At 53.5% G+C, this 17,381-nt stretch overlaps 1 protein-coding gene across 5 annotated transcripts in view; it reads left to right on the top strand.

Moving 5' to 3' along the window:
- SMYD3 (SET and MYND domain containing 3) overlaps nt 1–17,381 on the top strand; it is a 521,599-nt gene that overhangs the window by 468,601 nt on the left and 35,617 nt on the right. For all 5 annotated transcript variants that reach the window (XM_070401161.1, XM_070401162.1, XM_070401163.1 and 2 more), the window contains one exon: nt 469–643. In XM_070401161.1, the coding sequence (XP_070257262.1) occupies nt 469–643 (175 nt within the window). The remainder of the gene's footprint in view (nt 1–468; nt 644–17,381) is intronic.

Genomic DNA, 17,381 nt, shown 5'->3' with positions numbered 1-17,381 from the left:
TCTCAAAGGGATTCCAGGCGCGTTCCACACACCACGTCCCCAGTCCTCTGCCCATGGCCATGCAAGGGCCAGGTACAGGGTCTCAGAAAGCGGGGTCACACCAAGCCGACAGTAAATAACTTTAAACTGAATTAACTTAGTCTTTAGTTCGGTTTGATAAACAGCGCCTTCATTTCATGATGGAGTGTAGAGAGAACACATTTAGGGACATGAAGCGAGGACGGTTCTTTGGGAATCTTAATCCCCAGGGCACCGGCGGCTGGGAGAGGGTTTGTTGGTGGAGCAGAATGCACTTCTCCGGGGGCACCTGCCTGCTTTGTGTCTCAAGTGCGCTCTCCGCCAGCTCTTCTGTGCAAAGTGATGGGGTCCCCCCCCCCCCCCCCCCCCGAGCTCTCCAGCCTGTGGAGTCTCATTTGACATTTGTTTTCTTGGTGAAGACGATGCCTCCTTGACTCAGGCTAATCACAGAGTGGGAGCAGGTGCTGGCCCTGTGCCAGGCGATCATCAGCAGCAACTCGGAGCGGCTGCCCGACATCAACATCTACCAGCTGAAGGTGCTGGACTGCGCCATGGACGCCTGCATCAGCCTGGGGCTGCTGGAGGAGGCGCTGTTCTACGGCATCCGGACCATGGAGCCGTACAGGTGAGGCTGGGGGCTGAGGTGGAGGCCGAAGTAGCGTTGCTCTGCCAGAGGATTGATGTCCTGAAGCCATTCAATGACCCCTTTTCCTTGAGGCCCATCTGCGTCTCGGTCGGTGTGTGAAACCAGGCCTTGTTTTGTTCACTTCTTTGTCCTTCGTTCATCATTTGTGAGGCCCTTCCGCATGTCGAGCCTTGTAGGTGCGCGGAAACGAATGAGGTGCCGTCTGGATGCAGGGCTGCTGATGACGGGGTGCTGCTCACAGTGACAAGCAAGCAGTGCCCTGGGGGGGCCAGAGAGGAGCACAGGGCCCAGGCCTGGCTGGGGAGGCAGTGGCATTCGCCTCAGCTGATCGAGGCGAGCGAGCCCCGCAGTCTGATGGGTGGTAGTGATGCGTCTCCCACTCGTCAGGGCTCTCTGGTTCCCAGGGGACCTTCATGCTAATCATTGACCTCATGACCTCCCTAGATGCCAGGGGAGAGCAGGGCGACAGAAAGTGGGGTCACAGGAAGGCACTGTCGGTAGCTGTTCCATGTCCGGCTTCCGCCTGGAGGTGTTCTGACCCAGGTGCTCCTGTAGCTCAGAGGCGCTTGGGCCGCCCAGTCTGGGCTGAGAGGGCGCTGTCGGTCCCACGGGCCTGGTGTGCAGCGAGCGGAAAGCCTGTTCGGAAGCCGAGATGGAGCAGCCGAGGGGAAGGGCGCAGGGACCCACGTACCATCATGTGAGGCTGGCGTTCCATCTCCAGCACAGCACAAGGCACGCACTGCTCCCAAGGCACCCCCGAGCATCTGGGACCAGGGGAGTGTGTGTTTGTAGGGGGGGAGGTTAGGCGGGTCCATGGGGAGCAGGGGCACATTCTGGGGAGCTCCGAAGACCATGCAGCATGATGTCAACGCTGGGGGCTCACAGCGGAGGATCCGGGTCTAAATCTGCAGCAGGGACACGGGGAGTGGCTGCAGGTGAAGGAGGGCGGAGGCGGCCAGGCTGCAGCGGCCTGTCCCCGTCTGAGCAAGAGCCTCAGGAGACCCGAGCGAGCGGGGACGCTCCCAGGATCAGCAGGGCAAGGGCAGGTCTAGAGCCGAGGGTGTCAGTTCAGGCGAAGCGCGTGGGAAGCCGGGCAGGCCCGGAGCGCGGTCCAGGCGGAGAGGAATGGGAGGGTGGCGCGGAGCCAGCACCAGGTGGATGGCAGCGGCCCCGGGCCAGCCGTGACCCCAGGGTGACCCTGTGGGTGTTTCCAGAACGCCTGTTGGTGGTTTCTTCACTCCTGTGGTGGAACAGCTTTGGAATCCAGACTGTGAGTCAGCTTTCATCAGACTCGTGAGAGAGCGCCTGGAGGCTGAGCCCGAGCTTTCCCAGGGCCTCAAGTGCTCGAATCCTGTGGGTTTTCAGAAAATATGCATTGAATGCAGATAAGCCTTCCTTCTCAGAGCCTCAGTGTTGCAATGAGAGGCAGGTGCGGATGGTTGGCGCTTGGTCTCGGAGCCACTCTGTAGGCTGCTGGGTGAGGGATGGGTTCCAGCCAGGAGGTGCAGACTGAGAAGAGCCACCTGTCTCCTAGGCCTCTCTCACCTATCCCATCCCCCCACCTCCACCCCTGCACCTGCCCCACCACCCCTGCCTGCCCCATCCCCCTGCCTGCCCCATCCCCCTGCCTGCCCCATCCCCCCTGCACCTGCCCCATCCCCCTGCCCCATCCCCCTGCCCCATCTTTCCACCCCATCCTCCCCTGCCTGCCCCATCCCCCTGCCCCATCTTCCCACCCCATCCCCCCCGCCTGCCCCATCCCCCCCGCCTGCCCCATCCCCTTCCTCTGATGCCCAGGCCCCTCTGGCACAAGCTGTGTCGGTCCACCCTCCATGGAGAAGGCACCGCCTTGAGGGCGCCTCTCCTGCACACATTGTTGAATCATCATTTCCTCCTCTCTACCAAGGAGGCTTCTTTGAAGAGCGAACTGTCCCTTCATTAAATGGACGTGTTATTGACTTAACCTTGACTCAAACATAAAGGCTCTTGTTGTGGGCAAGGCCAGGCCGCCAGCGCAGAGCCCTAGTGTTTGGATCCGGGTCCCGTCGCCCTGGTGTGCGGCAGGTCACCACGTCCCTGTCGTGAGCGCTCTCCTCTGACCCTGGGTGACAGGTCTCCAAGCCGCCTGGTGCCTCTCCCCTGGGGCGTGTAAAGAGCTGCTCCGAGGTGCTCTGGGTTTCAGGAGCGCCGTCTGCATGGGCCACCTCACGTGAGCGGCACTGAGCCGTTCGCTTGCCACGGTGTAGTGGAGGCCAGGGCCACGCTCATCCTGAACCAGCCACGTGACAAGAAGCGAGAGGGTGGTGCTGTCACACTTTGCGCCTTTTCCCTTTATCGCCGACACAAGTGACACTAAGGAACAGATGGCTCCGATGCCCTGTGAGCCCTTTCACAGAGTTAGCACGAGAGGCGGGGATCTGGGAGGGGGCAGTGGCCTTCGCCCCAGGGGCCACGAGGGGATTCCCGCTGTGGGCCTTCCATGTGGTCCCTGCAAACGCTCGGGGCCTCCGTTAGCCAGGGACGCAGGCAGTTACCTGGGCATGAGCTACCCAGCGGTGACCGGATTGCCACCTGCACCGACAGGTTTGCAGTGTTAATGCCCCGTTTGAACAACCAGTGAGGTCAGGTGATGACTTCATCGCTCCTGACCTTGGCCACACTGTAACACAGACCTTGGAGGAGACGGTGTCCACGTTCCAGTTTCATCCAAAGCCCCTGCTGCCCCAGCTCCCTGGCTCCGCTGTCATCTACTTTCACTCAGGAGAAGTTCTTTTATGACGCAGCACTATCCCGAGTTCTTTATGTTTCATAAAGCAGGTGGGAATTCATTCACGTACAAGGAAATGTGCCGTCTTTAGCTCATAACATTTTTTCTGTGTGCGTATCTGTGGTTATATATGCATAGTCTTCTGCCCTTTAGCATCATAAATGTTAAGCGGAGTGAAAGTATTTAAAATATTGCATATATTTTATTTCTAGTTGATATTCAGTCAGATCTTAACCACAGGATGAACTGAGTTCCACGTTAGTTTGCCTGTCGGTGGTTGAGAACTTGGCAGCATGTTCCTGCTCAGGCAGGAGTACAGATTGCGGTGAGGTCACCTGTGGCCCGTGGTATCACAGAGGTGGGCTATACATTTAGAAAGGGAAAGAAATACATAAATAATATGGAACATAGTTTTAAAATTGATTTAAATTATGTTGAATACAAATTTAAGTTGATTTTCTTTCCGAGCCTTTTTTAGGCTGTCAGGGGGACTTTCAGTATATTCATGACGTTCTATTAGCTTAATTCTCTTTGTGAGAATAGTATATGCTTCTAGGAAAGAATATTTATGCCTGGCCAGTGTGGCTCAGTGGTTGAGCATTGACCTATGAACCAAGAGGTCACAGTTCTATTCCCGGTCAGGGCACATGCCCGAGTTGCAAGCTCAATCCCCAGTGTGGGGCGTGCAGGAGGCAGCCGATCCATGATTCTCTCTCATCATTGATGTTTCTATCTCTCCTTCCCTCTCCCTTCCTCTCTCTGAAATCAGTGAAAACATATTTTCTTTAAAAAGGACATTTTCACAAAGAACACAAAGGTAAAAACCACCCTCATCTTTCAAACTGCTGTCCCACGCCCTGAAGATAGGCACGGCAAGTTTCTTTCCTGGAGATTTCAGGGTACATCACCCACTTCCGTCCAAACTACACTCCATAGTCCTCTACCGTCTCTGTTCTTTTTTACTGTTTTCCCAGCTACCCTCACCTCCTCAGAGACTCACCTTCCCTCACTCTCAACTCTTTATGCTCAAACTGTTCCCATGGGCTCTCCCACTTCCTCCTCCTTTCCTTTCCCTCCTGTCTCCCTTCTTGTCTGCCCTGAGGAGACACTCAGTCCCAGGCCTCGTCTGTTAAATATGCCTAGTGGGGAGCGGGGGACGATGGGAGGAGAAGACGAGACTTCTCCTTAGTGGGCAGAGAGGAAGAAGCAGGGTCACTCCCTGTCCCCTCTGCACCTGACAGCAAAGTGTGGACATCTGTCCAAAGCAGGTCCTCAGCATCTGACTCATTCTGCATGAGGGACACAGTGTTTCCTCTCACGATGACTCCATGGTTGGTAGACCTGCTCTGCATTTCCCTTCATGTTTACAGTGTCAGACCGCCCAATGGTTAGCGCCATCTACTGTGCAGCTGGGGTTTTCCTATACCTCCACGTGTCTACTTACAAGGACAACAGTCCTATTAGGCCCACCCCGAGGACCACACTGAATGCCATTCCCTCCTCAGAGGCCTGTCTCTAAAACATCCACATTCCGAGGTGCTGGGGTGAAGGCTTCCACACACGGGCTAGAGGGACACTCGGCCATAGCCTCCAGCCCATGCATGGCCTCCCGACTCCTCCTTCCTGGAGCACCCGTCCCAGGGGCCATTTCTGCACTGACCTTCCATGACTGTCGACCCCTGGAAGGCAGCACTCTGGCCTGGAAGGTCTTGTTCTCGGGGCGCACACGTGAGCTCAGGGCCCCAAGCCCAGAGGGCATCCCCTCTGCTGTGGCACTTGTCACAGGTTTAGTTACCCGTGGTTTCCATCGGGGCCTCGGACACCTGCCATTCTGGCTCGTGCACATTCTCTGCCCGGACCCACGGCCCGGCATCAGCCCCTCCCTGCCCTGCTCATTCCTCTACACTTCCCCGTCTACACTGCCCCGTCTGCACTGCCCCATCTACACTGCCCCATCTGTTCCCACAAGGACAGCCTCCCCCACAATGTGGAGGGGTGCCTCCCAGCAGCCTCTGTCCAGTTTCCAGCTCTATGACAAGGCTCAGTTCCCCTGAGTGCCTGGTTAGGAGTGTGCGTTTTAGACGGGTATCTTTGCTTCTCTGGGCCTCACATCCACCCTTCCTGGCCCAGGAGAGATGCATGCTCGCAGCCTCACCACAAGCCCAGGTTTGGGACAGGACAGAAGCTCGGGGAGGGGAGATGCTGGACAAACCAGAAAGATCGATGCCCACTGCACTGCTCCACTCAGAAAGAGTGTAGTGAGAATTTCAGAAGGAAAACGATGGGAAGGCAGCGAAGACAGGAGAGGACGGGCCCGCAGCCCTGGGCCATCGGGACCCCATCAGGGCGGACACCTGGAGTCCATTCCACAAGGGCAGGTCCTAGAACTTCAGAGGGAGCAGCGGGGCCCACTCAGGCAGAGCACAGCCCTGGTTAGGACGAAGTCCAGGGCTGAGGAGGACGATGGGTGCACGGCGGGGAGGCGCTCCCTGAGGCGGAGCAGGTGTGTGAGGACCAGGTACCTGGCACAGGTGACACGTTCCGTGAAGGAGCTTCGGTCCCGGTGGATGTGTCCTGTTCCAGCTTCAGCACTGAGGAGCGAGGTCAGAGGCTGCATCATGGGAAGTGCTGCCGAGGGAGTGCACCGGACTGCAGCCGGGGACTGACCCTGCCTCCTGGTGCGCTTCCTGCTGAGGGGGACGTGGGGCTGGTGAGGCTCATTCATACTCTAAACGGCCCCTTTAGCCCTGGCCATTTACGGAGCATGGCCTCCTTCGGGGACGTATAGGAGGCCTGATGCCACAGAGCTCCGTTTTATGAGTTCTAGGTCAGCATTTTTACCAAAGACTGAATGAGGTAGATACATGGAAGTTATTTATTTAAAATTTTCAGGGATGCAAAGCTGAGATGACTAATACTTTGTGGGACTACATCAAACTGCCAAGTTTTCTCCTTAACTCGAAACATTTGGTTGATATCAACAAGATGGTCGCTCCATTAGCTTTAATTCCTCCATTGTCTTTCCTAAAAGAACCTCAGATGTCCTGGCTGTGGTTTGTCTGGGATGGACCACAGGGTGGTTCTTGATTAGCTCCAGCTAGAGAATCGAGTTTTCCTGCCACCTGAGCCGTCAGACCCGTGGGCCAGTGACGGTCCATCCTGGACTGGCATCTGAGATACTGAGAAAGCAGACTTCCCTTCTCCTTTCCCGTGGCTCCTGATGGAGGCTGTTTGGTCCACAAAGAGAGAGAAGAGAGACCAGACTGGAAAGCAGAGGTGAGGAACGGGGAGATTCTGGCCACACTCAAGCATCGCTTGAATCCAAGCCTACCCTGTGCTGTTGAGTGACATGAACACTCAGGCTGGTAAATGTCACGTTTTGTCGGCCAATTCAAATTCGATTTCTTGGCTGATACAACGTAAAGAACCCTAACTGACACATGGGGGGTCGAGGGAGATGAGTGCCATGTGGTGGCCAAGAAAGCCAACACAACTTCCGTTATTTTCAGTATAGTGTCCATATCAAGGGGTTGGGTACACGTGTCCCTCACACGATGTCTAGAGCGTTTCTAGCTGAGAGTGACCAACCAGGAGGAGAGGAATCTGGTGGCCCCGTTACATGAGCAATGGCTGGTGACGAGTGGAAAAGACTTTGTGAAGGGGAAGGAGACCTGCAGCAAGTTTTTCAGTCTTGGGGCTGTGGTGTTGGACAGGAGTAGACCCCCTCCTGGTGGCTAAAGGGGGAGGACCAGGAGGTATGGCTTGGAATAAGAAGGAAGACACAGTCCAGGCCAGGATTTTAGGAAGAGACATTATAGCAAATCAAGTACCTGATAATGGACCATTCCGTTTTGAAGAGTAGTGAATTCCCCATCGTTGAAAGTATTTATGCAATACGTGACCATTTATTGGATTTCATAAAAATTACTATTTGATTGGGTGGGAGGCTTGTCCAAATGAGGCTTACTGTCCCTTCTGGCTGAGATTCTGGGTTTCAAAATCTCTAAAGCCTCTTCCATTTCAACCACAAAGTACACAAACAAACCAACTCTAATTCTCGGTTCCTTCTCTATCCTTAAGTTACGGATGATACACACCCTTCCCTTTCTCTGCCTGGTCCTGAGGTGTGAGTACAGCTTTCAGAGCTGGTAATTTTTTTCTATAACTTAGTAGGCAGTGGAGTAAGATAATATGTATCTTGAGCTAGATATATCTATATCTATATATATAAAGGATTCACATTCCATTGTGACGGGCTGGTCTCAGCTACATTTGATTTCTATGCTTTTTTTTTTTTTTCATTTAATCATTTGAATGTTCTTTCACCAATTCCTAAAGAGCTTATTAGCCTTAATTTGGAATTTGGAATTTGGAATTTAAATTAAATTTAAATTAATTTGAAATTTTGATATCTTTGGGATGCTTTTGAATTTGCATTTCATTTAAATGTTTAATTGCTAGAAATACTAAATTAATGCTGATGGGCCACTGGAGGAATTATGGTAAGAAAAACCTAAATTTTGATATTTTAAGTGAAGTTTAAAAAGAACATTCGGAAGCATCCACAAGGAACCAGAGGCGGCCTCCACAGCCTCACGTGTGGCAAACAACCCACTTAATTGATCCTTCGCCGGCTTTCGGCATGTTTAGTGTTTTCTGCCGCTTGCACCTTCCTGTTAGCAGCAGTTCTCAACCTGTGGGTCGCGACCCCTTCAGGGGTCGAATGACCCTTTCACAGGGGTCGCCTAAGACCATCGGAAAACACATATATAATTACATATTGTTTTTGTGATTACTCACTATGCTTTAATGATGTTCAATTTGTAACAATGAAATTGGGGGTCACCACAACATGAGGAACTGTATTAAAGGGTCGCGGCATCAGGAAGGTTGAGAACCACTGTGTTAGAGCTTCGGAAATGTTTCCATCACGAGTAATAAGTCTTGAAAGAAAAAAGGTGGTAAATTTATTAAAATCAGGAAATAATTTATCAAATTGATCTTTCAATGAATTGACTTGCTTTCCAACGAGGTTAAACTGGTCTCTTTTCTGCCAAACTGCTCAGAGTTTTCAGTAAATTAATTTCCCAAACAACTGTACCTGTACGTGCCGCCCCGAGGAGGAGTGAGCCTCCCTCGGGGAGCTACTGGGCGTCGGGCGGGGCTCTCTCGGCTTCTGTCCTATTGAGAAGCCCCGTCAATCAGAGGTTTTTCCTGCTGTATGAGCCTTTCATTATTTTTAAAATTTTATCTTTATTGTTGAAAGTATTACAGATGTCCCCCCCTACCCCTATGGACGCCCCTCCGCCCCGCTCCCCAGGCCTTGACTACACTATTGTTTTTAAAACTTGAAAAAACCTGCGTCTCATTCTTAAAATGAAAAGCACCTTCCTCACTTCCAGGCCTGCTTCCAAGCAGCAACTTTTAAAAACCATTTCTGTTTTCCGTACTTCCAGTCGTTATTTTTATATCTCTAAGTATTTTCAGATATGTGTTTCTTCTATATCACCTAATAAAATGACCTACTCCTAGCTATAAAAACATATTTAGCTCATCTATCCGCTTTTCTCTATCCCTCGTCTCCCTTTCCATTTAAAATAATACTGATTGTTTAATTGTTTGAATGGCTTCCTGTGCAACTTCAAGCAATACGCTGACATTTATGTTCCAACATCAACTTCAGACAGATGATGTTCCACTTCATTAGATGGAGATTTAGTTCACTCGTTCTTGATGGAGACCCGGGGTATAAAAGTCTCAATTCAAATAATTTCCAACGACGATTTAGAAGCCTGGGACCCTGTCTTCCGAGACCCATTGTTGCTGATGCCAGTGGGACTGGGGTTCCTTTGTCGATCCCCCACTGTATCTCTTTCTGTGGTCAGGCCCTGCTCCTCACTTTGATATTCTGAGAGTTCACATAGGTGCTTTTTTATTCATGCCAGACCCTTTCATTACAAAGGCTCTGGTCTTCTTTCATCTCGGGGGGGAATTTTTCTTTATTTCCCCCTTTTTAATTTGATTTTCTCTGTTCTTTGATTCTGAAAGTTGGGGTAGTCAGATGTTAAACGTCTGTTTCCAATGTCTTGAGCCTTTAGCTCTAAGTTCTGAGCGTTATCCTTTATCTTCTAGATCTTTAATCGAATTTTTGTATTTCAGCAAATTTTTAGTTTTTAAATTTACAAGAACTTCTTGAATATTGCCTTTTTTTTTTGCTCCCTAGTCCTATTTTTTGGACACATCTCAAATCTCTCTATGGATAATTGGTCTTTTAAAAAATTCTCTTCCATTTTTTGAATGAACTGGGTTTCTTTTAAGTTCATTTTTTCAGTTTATTCTAGTATTTTTCTTGCTATAAATTTCTCTTGAAGCATCTCTAGATGCTTTTTGGTTGTCCACATTATCTAACAACTTTATTCAGATATAATTCACACACCACATAATTTACCCTTTTAAAGTTTACAATTCAGTGACGTTAGTATATTCAGAGTTGTACAAGTATCACAATTAATTTCAGAGCCTCTTTATCATATTCTCCTCAGAGAACAGTCCCTTAGCTGTTATCCCCTAATCTTTTCATCCATCCCCACCCCTACCCCTGCCTTAGGCAGCCACTGTCCATTCATATTTGAAAATGAGCAACTAGAAAGGCTGGGTTGGCTCAGTGGATAGAGCGTCAGCCTATGGACCAAAGGGTTCCGGGTTCAATTCTGGTCAAGGGCATGCACCTCAGCTGCAGGCTCCTCCCTGCCCGGGCCCTGGTCGGGGCTTGTACAGGAGGTATCCAATCCATGCGTTTCTCTCACATCGATAGTTCTCTGTCTTTCCTTCTCTCTTCCACTCTCTCTCAAAATCAGAAGAAAAATACTGTCGGGAGAGGATTTAAAAAAAAAAAAGAGGCTGGCCTGTCGCTCTGGGGGTTTCTGAATGGAGTTGGTAAGAAGACAGCGGGCTGGGAGGAGGGGAGCAGAGGTGGAGACTGGAGAGCACTGGGGTCCTGAGAGCCAGGGCTGGGCATCAGGACCTTGAAGAGCCCCGAGGGCGGGGTGCAGGAGAGCAGTGGGGCCATCCCTGTGGTGAGCTCCCCCTGCAGCAGGACTCAGGGCTCACTCCTCCAGAGATGGCGGCCGGAGGGCCGGAGAGTGAGCCGAGAACATGTCTTGTTCACAGCTGTGTCTGGGAGATTTGGGGCACACAGTAGGTGCTATATATTTACGCGGTTCAGTGCCATACGTTTATATATGCCTTACAATTTGCAAAGCACTTTTGTATACTCACCTCTGATCCCATTTGACATAGGCAGGTGTGCAAACGTGGATTTCCTATGGCGCTGAGAGGCTTAGCCTATCGGACCCTCCACCTGCCTGAGCCCTGTCCGCAATCTCGTTCCCAATTCCATATTTATCAGCTTTGCTTTTTTTTTTTTCTTAAGGCCTACCGAATTGTGTTCTGGAATGCCAGGCATCAGAGCGCCTGAGCTTAGCTCGCCCCTCTGTTAAGAGCAGAGCTGTGGCCTCCGCGTAGAACCGTGCGAGTGTGGCTCAGAGCTGCGTGCCCTGCCAAGGTCACCTTCTGGGTGGCAGCACGTTTCCTGCCTGAGTGATTTCTCCTGCTTGTCCGCCCCTCCCCCCAAGGACGTGTGGCTTCTGCTTCTGGCCCAGGCCTGTGCCCAGCTCACCTGCCAGGGAAGCGGGGCAGGACCTGGGTGTCTGCAAGGCTAGGCCCAGGGCAGCCCTGCTGGTGACCGGAAGTGGGGGGGTTTCTGTCCTCCCTGAGCTCTCAGGCTGCCTCTGTCCAGCAAGAACCAAGCAAGGGAAGCCCCGCCCCTCACTCCACCCATCATTCGCATTCACTTATGAAAAGCCTTTGATAAGTATGTTCTCTGAGCGAAGAAACTCCGGAACCCTCCTTTCCACTTCTGCTTCTGGGTGAGGCTTTGAATCTCATGTTGTTTCCTGGTCTTAAAATGAAATGTAAGATCTGAGGGGAGAGGGGGGGAAAGGCGGAGATCATGTTTTCAACTGCCAGCTCATCTGGTGGTTCTCCCCGCGGGAAAATCAATGTCGGCCCCGCAGAGGCGAATCCGCTCTCCTGTGCTGCGCCGCCGGCTTTCTTCTCCGAAAATTAACTCGCCCTCCATGCTTTTCAGCTCCTAGTGAAGTGCATTTCATGCTCGCCTGTCCCCAGGCGCAGCGTATGTGTTCTGAGTGGAAATCAGAGCTGGCGTTGCCTGGAGGAGAGGATCTCAGGCGGCCGTGGGAGGATTGCGCTGGATTCGCCAGAGTTAGACCAGAAACCTGTGAACATCTCAGGTCTGTGTGGCAGGCCTGCCGGCCCCAGGCTCAGGAAGAACTCGGCTTGGGGGGAGTTTTGTTCTTTTTTTATTTTTATTTTTGTTAATCCTCACCCTAGGATTTTTCCATTGATTTTTAGGAAGAGTGGAAGAGAGAGGGAGAGACAGAGAAACATCGATGTGAGAGAAATACATCAATTGGTTGCCTCCTTCACAAGCCCTGACCAGGGCCCCGGGCTGGGGAGGAGCCTGCAACCAAGGTCCATGCCCTTAACCAGAATCGAACCCAGGACCCTTTGGTCTGGAGGCCAACGCTCTGTCCACTGAGCTAAACCGGCTAGGGTGAGTTTTGTTCCTATTGGGATGTCTTTATTCTGAACTTATTGATCCAGTAGCAATATCGGGGCCAAACTCTCTTGGGTTTTAACATGGTCTGGTCAAAAAGACAAAAGGTGCAGCCTGGCTGGTGCGGCTCAGTTGGTTGGGCGTCCTCCCATGCATTGAAAGGTCACCGGTTCGATTCCCAGTCAGGGCACACGCCCATTTTGTGGGCTCAATCCCTGTTAGGGGTTATGCATGAGGCAGCCGATCGATGTTCCACTCTCACATCAATGTTCCTCTCTCTCTCTCTCTAAAAATCAATAAAAAATATCTTTAAAAAATGCTTAAAAAAGGCAAAGGTTACAGAGGCTCCCATCTTCTGTGCTTCCTTCCTTCCCCCATGCCCTATGCCCGACCTTCACCCCGACCCCCAGCAGGACTGAGCGTCACCCAAACTCCGAGCGGACGCCTGCTCTTTACAGCAGTAGAACACTTCCTTCCCAGCTTACACAGCCACGGCCCCACCTCCGCCAGCTGCTCAGGCTCCTCTCCTGGGACTTGCCCACCATCCAGGAACCCAACCAGGGGTCCCTGCAGGAGACGCCTGGGACCCTGCCCGTGGCTGTGGCTGCGCCCCTTCCGGTTGCTCAGTGACGGTGCCGCATTGCAGGCTGTTAATTCAAATTCATACAAATCACACTTACTCCTAAGGAAGTCTGATCGCTCGGGGGAAGGGAAATGGCTAAGGGCCGCCTGTGGGCGCCCTGGCCCCAGGCCGACCAGAAGCAAAGTGTGCATTTCAGGGCTGAACTCACAGGGCCCTTTCAGGGCACGGGTCTCCTGGATTTGCCTTGTCGAGCTCTCGTCAGCACGGGTGACAGCACAGACGCAGTGAAAGAGTGGAGCCCTCCCTGAGTGCAGCAGAGCGTCCTGTGAGCTCAGTACCACCTCCCCAACCCCCATCTGCTGGATGTGAGCGAATGCTCGCCGAGTCCACTTCCTTATAAGAACATGTGCACAAACCGAGGCCTGTGAGTCCTGGCAAGGCCAGCCCCATCTGTCAGCAGCTCAGAATGTCTAGGACGGTCCGTGGACTGCAGTTCGCCCCATGCTCAGCCGCAGGTGGGACGTGTAAAACCCTGACGCAGTGTTTGCGCCTTCAGGGGCTGCTGCCTGGGTCTGGAATGAGCCTTCATAAACACAGCCATCTTCCCGCGGCCGGCCCCTCCCACGGTGCCCCCTAGCACTGTAGCATGTGCGTGGCCGGTCCAGGGCGGGCAGGGGAAGCGTAGGCATACAGAGTCAGCCTTGCTCTAACCCACTCCCAGATCTCTGGGTCCCATGGCGTCTCTCGAGGGGCAAGCTGGCTTCCCTGAGGACATGTGTTTTACAGGAAGCGAAGCCCTGAGCTGGGGTGCTGGGCCCTGATGGCCACGTGCAGCACCAGGCCAAGCAGACTGTTCCGTGGGCCGTCTCAGGCCTCGAGCGCTGTGCCTGTTCCTGGCCCCCTGTCCTGCACCCCACCTGGGTTTTACTTCTTTCCTCCCGCCCTGTCAGTCTGGACATGCCTCCAGTGGCAAAGCAGGTTTTAGCTGCTCCCTTGGTTCCTGTCCACAGCAGCATACATGCTGACCAGCCAGACGGGCAGAGAGAGGACAGGATCAGGGGGGAGAAAGTCCATCCTGATGATGCTAAGAGAGTGAGACACCTGAGCCTCCCGGTGACGTTGATGGTTCAGATGGACACCCTTTGGCGCTGAAGGTCTGTGTTCCTGACGATGCCGGGCAGTCCAGGGACGGCCTCGAAAGGCCTCCTGCCTCTCCAGATCGCTCCCGAGGCTGCCCGTGCTGCGGCGTCAGAGGACCACGCTGGGGCCAGCCATACGGGTCAGCCACTAAACCGCCCACAGTGAAGAGGAGGCTTGCAGGGGAAGGGCATCTGAAAGGCCGTAGACATGTGATCGCATCTGATTCTGACACTACCCTTGTCCATCGATGGGCACTGACTTATCAGGGTGACGCTTCATAGGAACGTAAATGTCTCACACTGTGTCGGGATCTGAAGCTACTATAATATTGTAGGTCAACTGCATTGAAAATAGAATTTTACAGTAAAAGTAGGTGCTGTTATCCCTGTTTTACTGGTGAGAAAAGTGAAGCTCAAAGGAAGTAAGAGCCTTGCCCCAGGAGCCAGGATGTGCACCCTCGACTCACCCACCCGGAGCCTCGCTCATTCTCTGCGAGGCCCCTTATCCGGCCACTCCTTCTGATAAAAGGTGACAGATTTTTTTAAATAAAATGAGCTGCGTCCTCACTGATGTGAGTTCACCTTGTCAGGCCTTGGGAAGCCCCCGGACTCCCCGTGGAGCTGCTCATTTGACGAGTGGCCCCTGCACCTGTGTCTGCGTGTGACCCCCGGTGCTCCTGTCACTTAGCAGGAAAAGTGTAACCTTGTCCTGAAAGACCTTGCCCGTAGCCGAGGCGGAGCCTGCGTCTGCGTGACGTCGGATGCCCCCTGGCTCTCCTGTGTGGGCTGGCACGGTGATGCCCAGCATGTGTGTGACCTCCTGGCCTGGGAGGGTGCTCCGTGGGGCGCTCACTGCGAAGGGAGGGGGACGAGGGTGTCTGTCATTTCTTCCTAAATCCGCGGCGTGCCAGCCTGCAGGGCAGTGTTCTCAGAGGACTTGGTGATCCTGTACCAGAGAGAGGCCCGTTCTGTTATGGTCGTGCGGGAGTCCTGGCAGTGAGGGGACAGGAAGGTTAGTGGGGCCTGGGGCGCAGGAGCAAGGTGTGGCTGCAGCCTGTCCTCCACTGTGGCCCAGGGAGCAGTTCTGCTGTGATTCCAGCAGGGGGCAGTGTCTGGGGCTGGGCCCCCTGCAGATAGTTTTTAGTCCTGGATGTGGTGAAGGTCCGTCACTTGCAGAGGTCTGTCAGCCCGTCCGTCGACAGCTCGCAGACGTGCAGGCCCAGCTGTCCGGGCGTGTGCGAGGCCAGGAAATCCATTTAGGTGCAGCAGAGCCGGCTGAGGCGCAGGGGCTGAAGGGCGCACCTTTCTAAGGAGCTCAGCCATGGTCGGCGCTGGACGAGGGGCAGATTCAGGGCCTGGCCCGATTGCTGACCCAGTTTACGGCCTGGCCCTCCGCTCGTTTCCCCAAAGAGTATTAGCAAGTTTAGGGGAAGGGAGGGCTCTTCCATGGGAGAAGGGCGCTGGACCAAATGGACTCGAGAGGCGGGGCCACAGAAGGGCAGGTGGGACCCTGAGAAGGAGTGTGCCGGTGCCTCCCTGCCTCCCCCTCCTCCCTGCCCTGCTCAGAACGACCTGCCTCGCCCCTCAGAGGATGTAGATGTGCCAGGTGAACCCCGCTACACACAAGAGGTGGCCCCGCCCACACAAGGTGGGGACTCTGACAGTCTTCATAGTCACCTTTCATCCCATGGCCCCTCGGGTGAGTTCTTAACCTAGAGAGTCACCAAGATTAAAGTTTGATTATTTCATTGTCTCTTAAAATGCCTTTTTAAAGATTAAGTTAAAAAAGATGATCAATTGCAGTGAGCGCAGAAGGCTGATGAACACCACTTTCACCCAGCAGTCAGGTAGCATCCTCAGTAACGTCACGTGCTGCTCGAAACCTGCAACCCCCACGCAGTCACACACACACACACACACACACTCTCACACATTCTCACACTCACACACATACTCTCTCTCACACACACACTCACAAACACACCACACTCACACACACACACACACTCAATCTCACACGCACATACACACACACACGCTCTCACACACACTCTCACACATACACTTTCTCACTCACATACACTCACACACACTCTCACACACACACTCACAGTGTGGAGGCGGTGCCCACAGAGCCCTGCTGGCAGCATTTTCTGTTCCTTGGTCAGTGAGGGTTAAGGTGTCCTTTCAGCCGTTCCCCTCCCCGGAGCTCTATTCATCCAGGGGTGCCCCAGACTTGACCTTTAATCACTGAGAAACAAGAAAACATGTAAATCAGCTTCGACCAACTGAGAAATCCTCTGTGGGACTCAGTCCACACGTGGGCGCCTTTGCGTGAGTGATGCGGCCGCGCCACGGGGCCACGGGTACCTTTCCAGTTGGCGGAAAGTCAGGTTGGGAGGAGGCTGTGGGCAGAGCTGGCCCCTGCTGAGGCTGAATAAGAAATGGGCAAGGAAGTTACGGGGACGCAGGCTTCGCCCCAAAATAGCCTGGGCTGGAGGGTCTGCGAGGAGCTGGGGCGCTGACAGTGTAGATGTCCCTGCGACGCTGGCTGTTCCCCAGGGGACCCAGGTGCAGGAGGGAAGCACTTCGCTCCTCGCCCTGCATGGGTCGTGGCAGGAGTCCATCGCTGTGTGTGGAGAGCTGCCCTCGCCAGTTGGTGGCTGGCGGGCCTGTGTGTAGCTCTGCTGGGAAGGACAACCATTTACTAGCGCCATAAGGTAGAGAGCCGTCAGCATGGGGAACAGTGACCGTGGGCGGCCCCCTGGAACATCGAGGAGTGTGTCCTTCACACAGACGTGGACCCCGACTCGTGAAGTTCAAGTATGTTTACTCGGGATCAGCTCAAGTGTGGTTAGAAGAGTGTGGGATTTGGACGGGTGAGGGAGTCTGCTCTTCATGCTGAGAGAAACCAGGCCCAGGCGGGGAGGGAGGCAGGGGCAGTGCTAACAGGCCACCCACCGGGAGCGACAACCTGCCAAGTCTGGACTCAGCTCAGGCATTGAGGGCAGGCGGCCTTGGGAGAGGAGGGAGAAAGCCTCTCTGTCTCTTCCAGGTAAAGACAGGCACGGCTGTGTCAGATGCGGGATCGGTGAGCCCGCACACACACGACGCCCTCTCGAGAGTGGTGACTCTGCCAGTGGCTGGGTGTTGCCAGAAAGCCAGTCGTCGGCGATCTTCTTGTTGCCATGGTGGTCTGGGCAATACTTCTGATTTCTCTCTGCCACAAGCCTTTTGGCCCAGAAATTTCCCAGAGGAGTATTATCTGTAGGTTCACAGAAGCTAAACGGCAAGTTGGTGCCCAGGCCAAAGGCTGGCTCACTTACACTCGGAGCGAGTGGGGTCCTTGCTCACTCGCTCTCGGTGTCTCCATATGCGGTTCCGCAGCATCTTCTCACAGGCTCACTGAGGTGCAATTCACACACTACACGTTTCACCCCTGTAAAGTGGACCGCTCAGTAGCTTTCACTGTACTTACAGAACTATGCAACCATCTTTTCATGCAGTAAATGTTAGAACACTTTTATCACCCTAAGACCGTGGTCGGCAAACCGCAGCTCTCAAGCCACATGCGGCTCTTTGGCCCCTTC

Source organism: Myotis yumanensis, unplaced genomic scaffold (assembly GCF_028538775.1).
Source record: "Myotis yumanensis isolate MYYU_CA2020_CCGP unplaced genomic scaffold, mMyoYum1.0.hap1 SCAF_22, whole genome shotgun sequence".
NCBI lineage: Eukaryota > Metazoa > Chordata > Mammalia > Chiroptera > Vespertilionidae > Myotis > Myotis yumanensis.
Note: the sequence above shows the minus strand (reverse complement) of the source record. Positions and strands in the feature narration are given on the sequence as shown.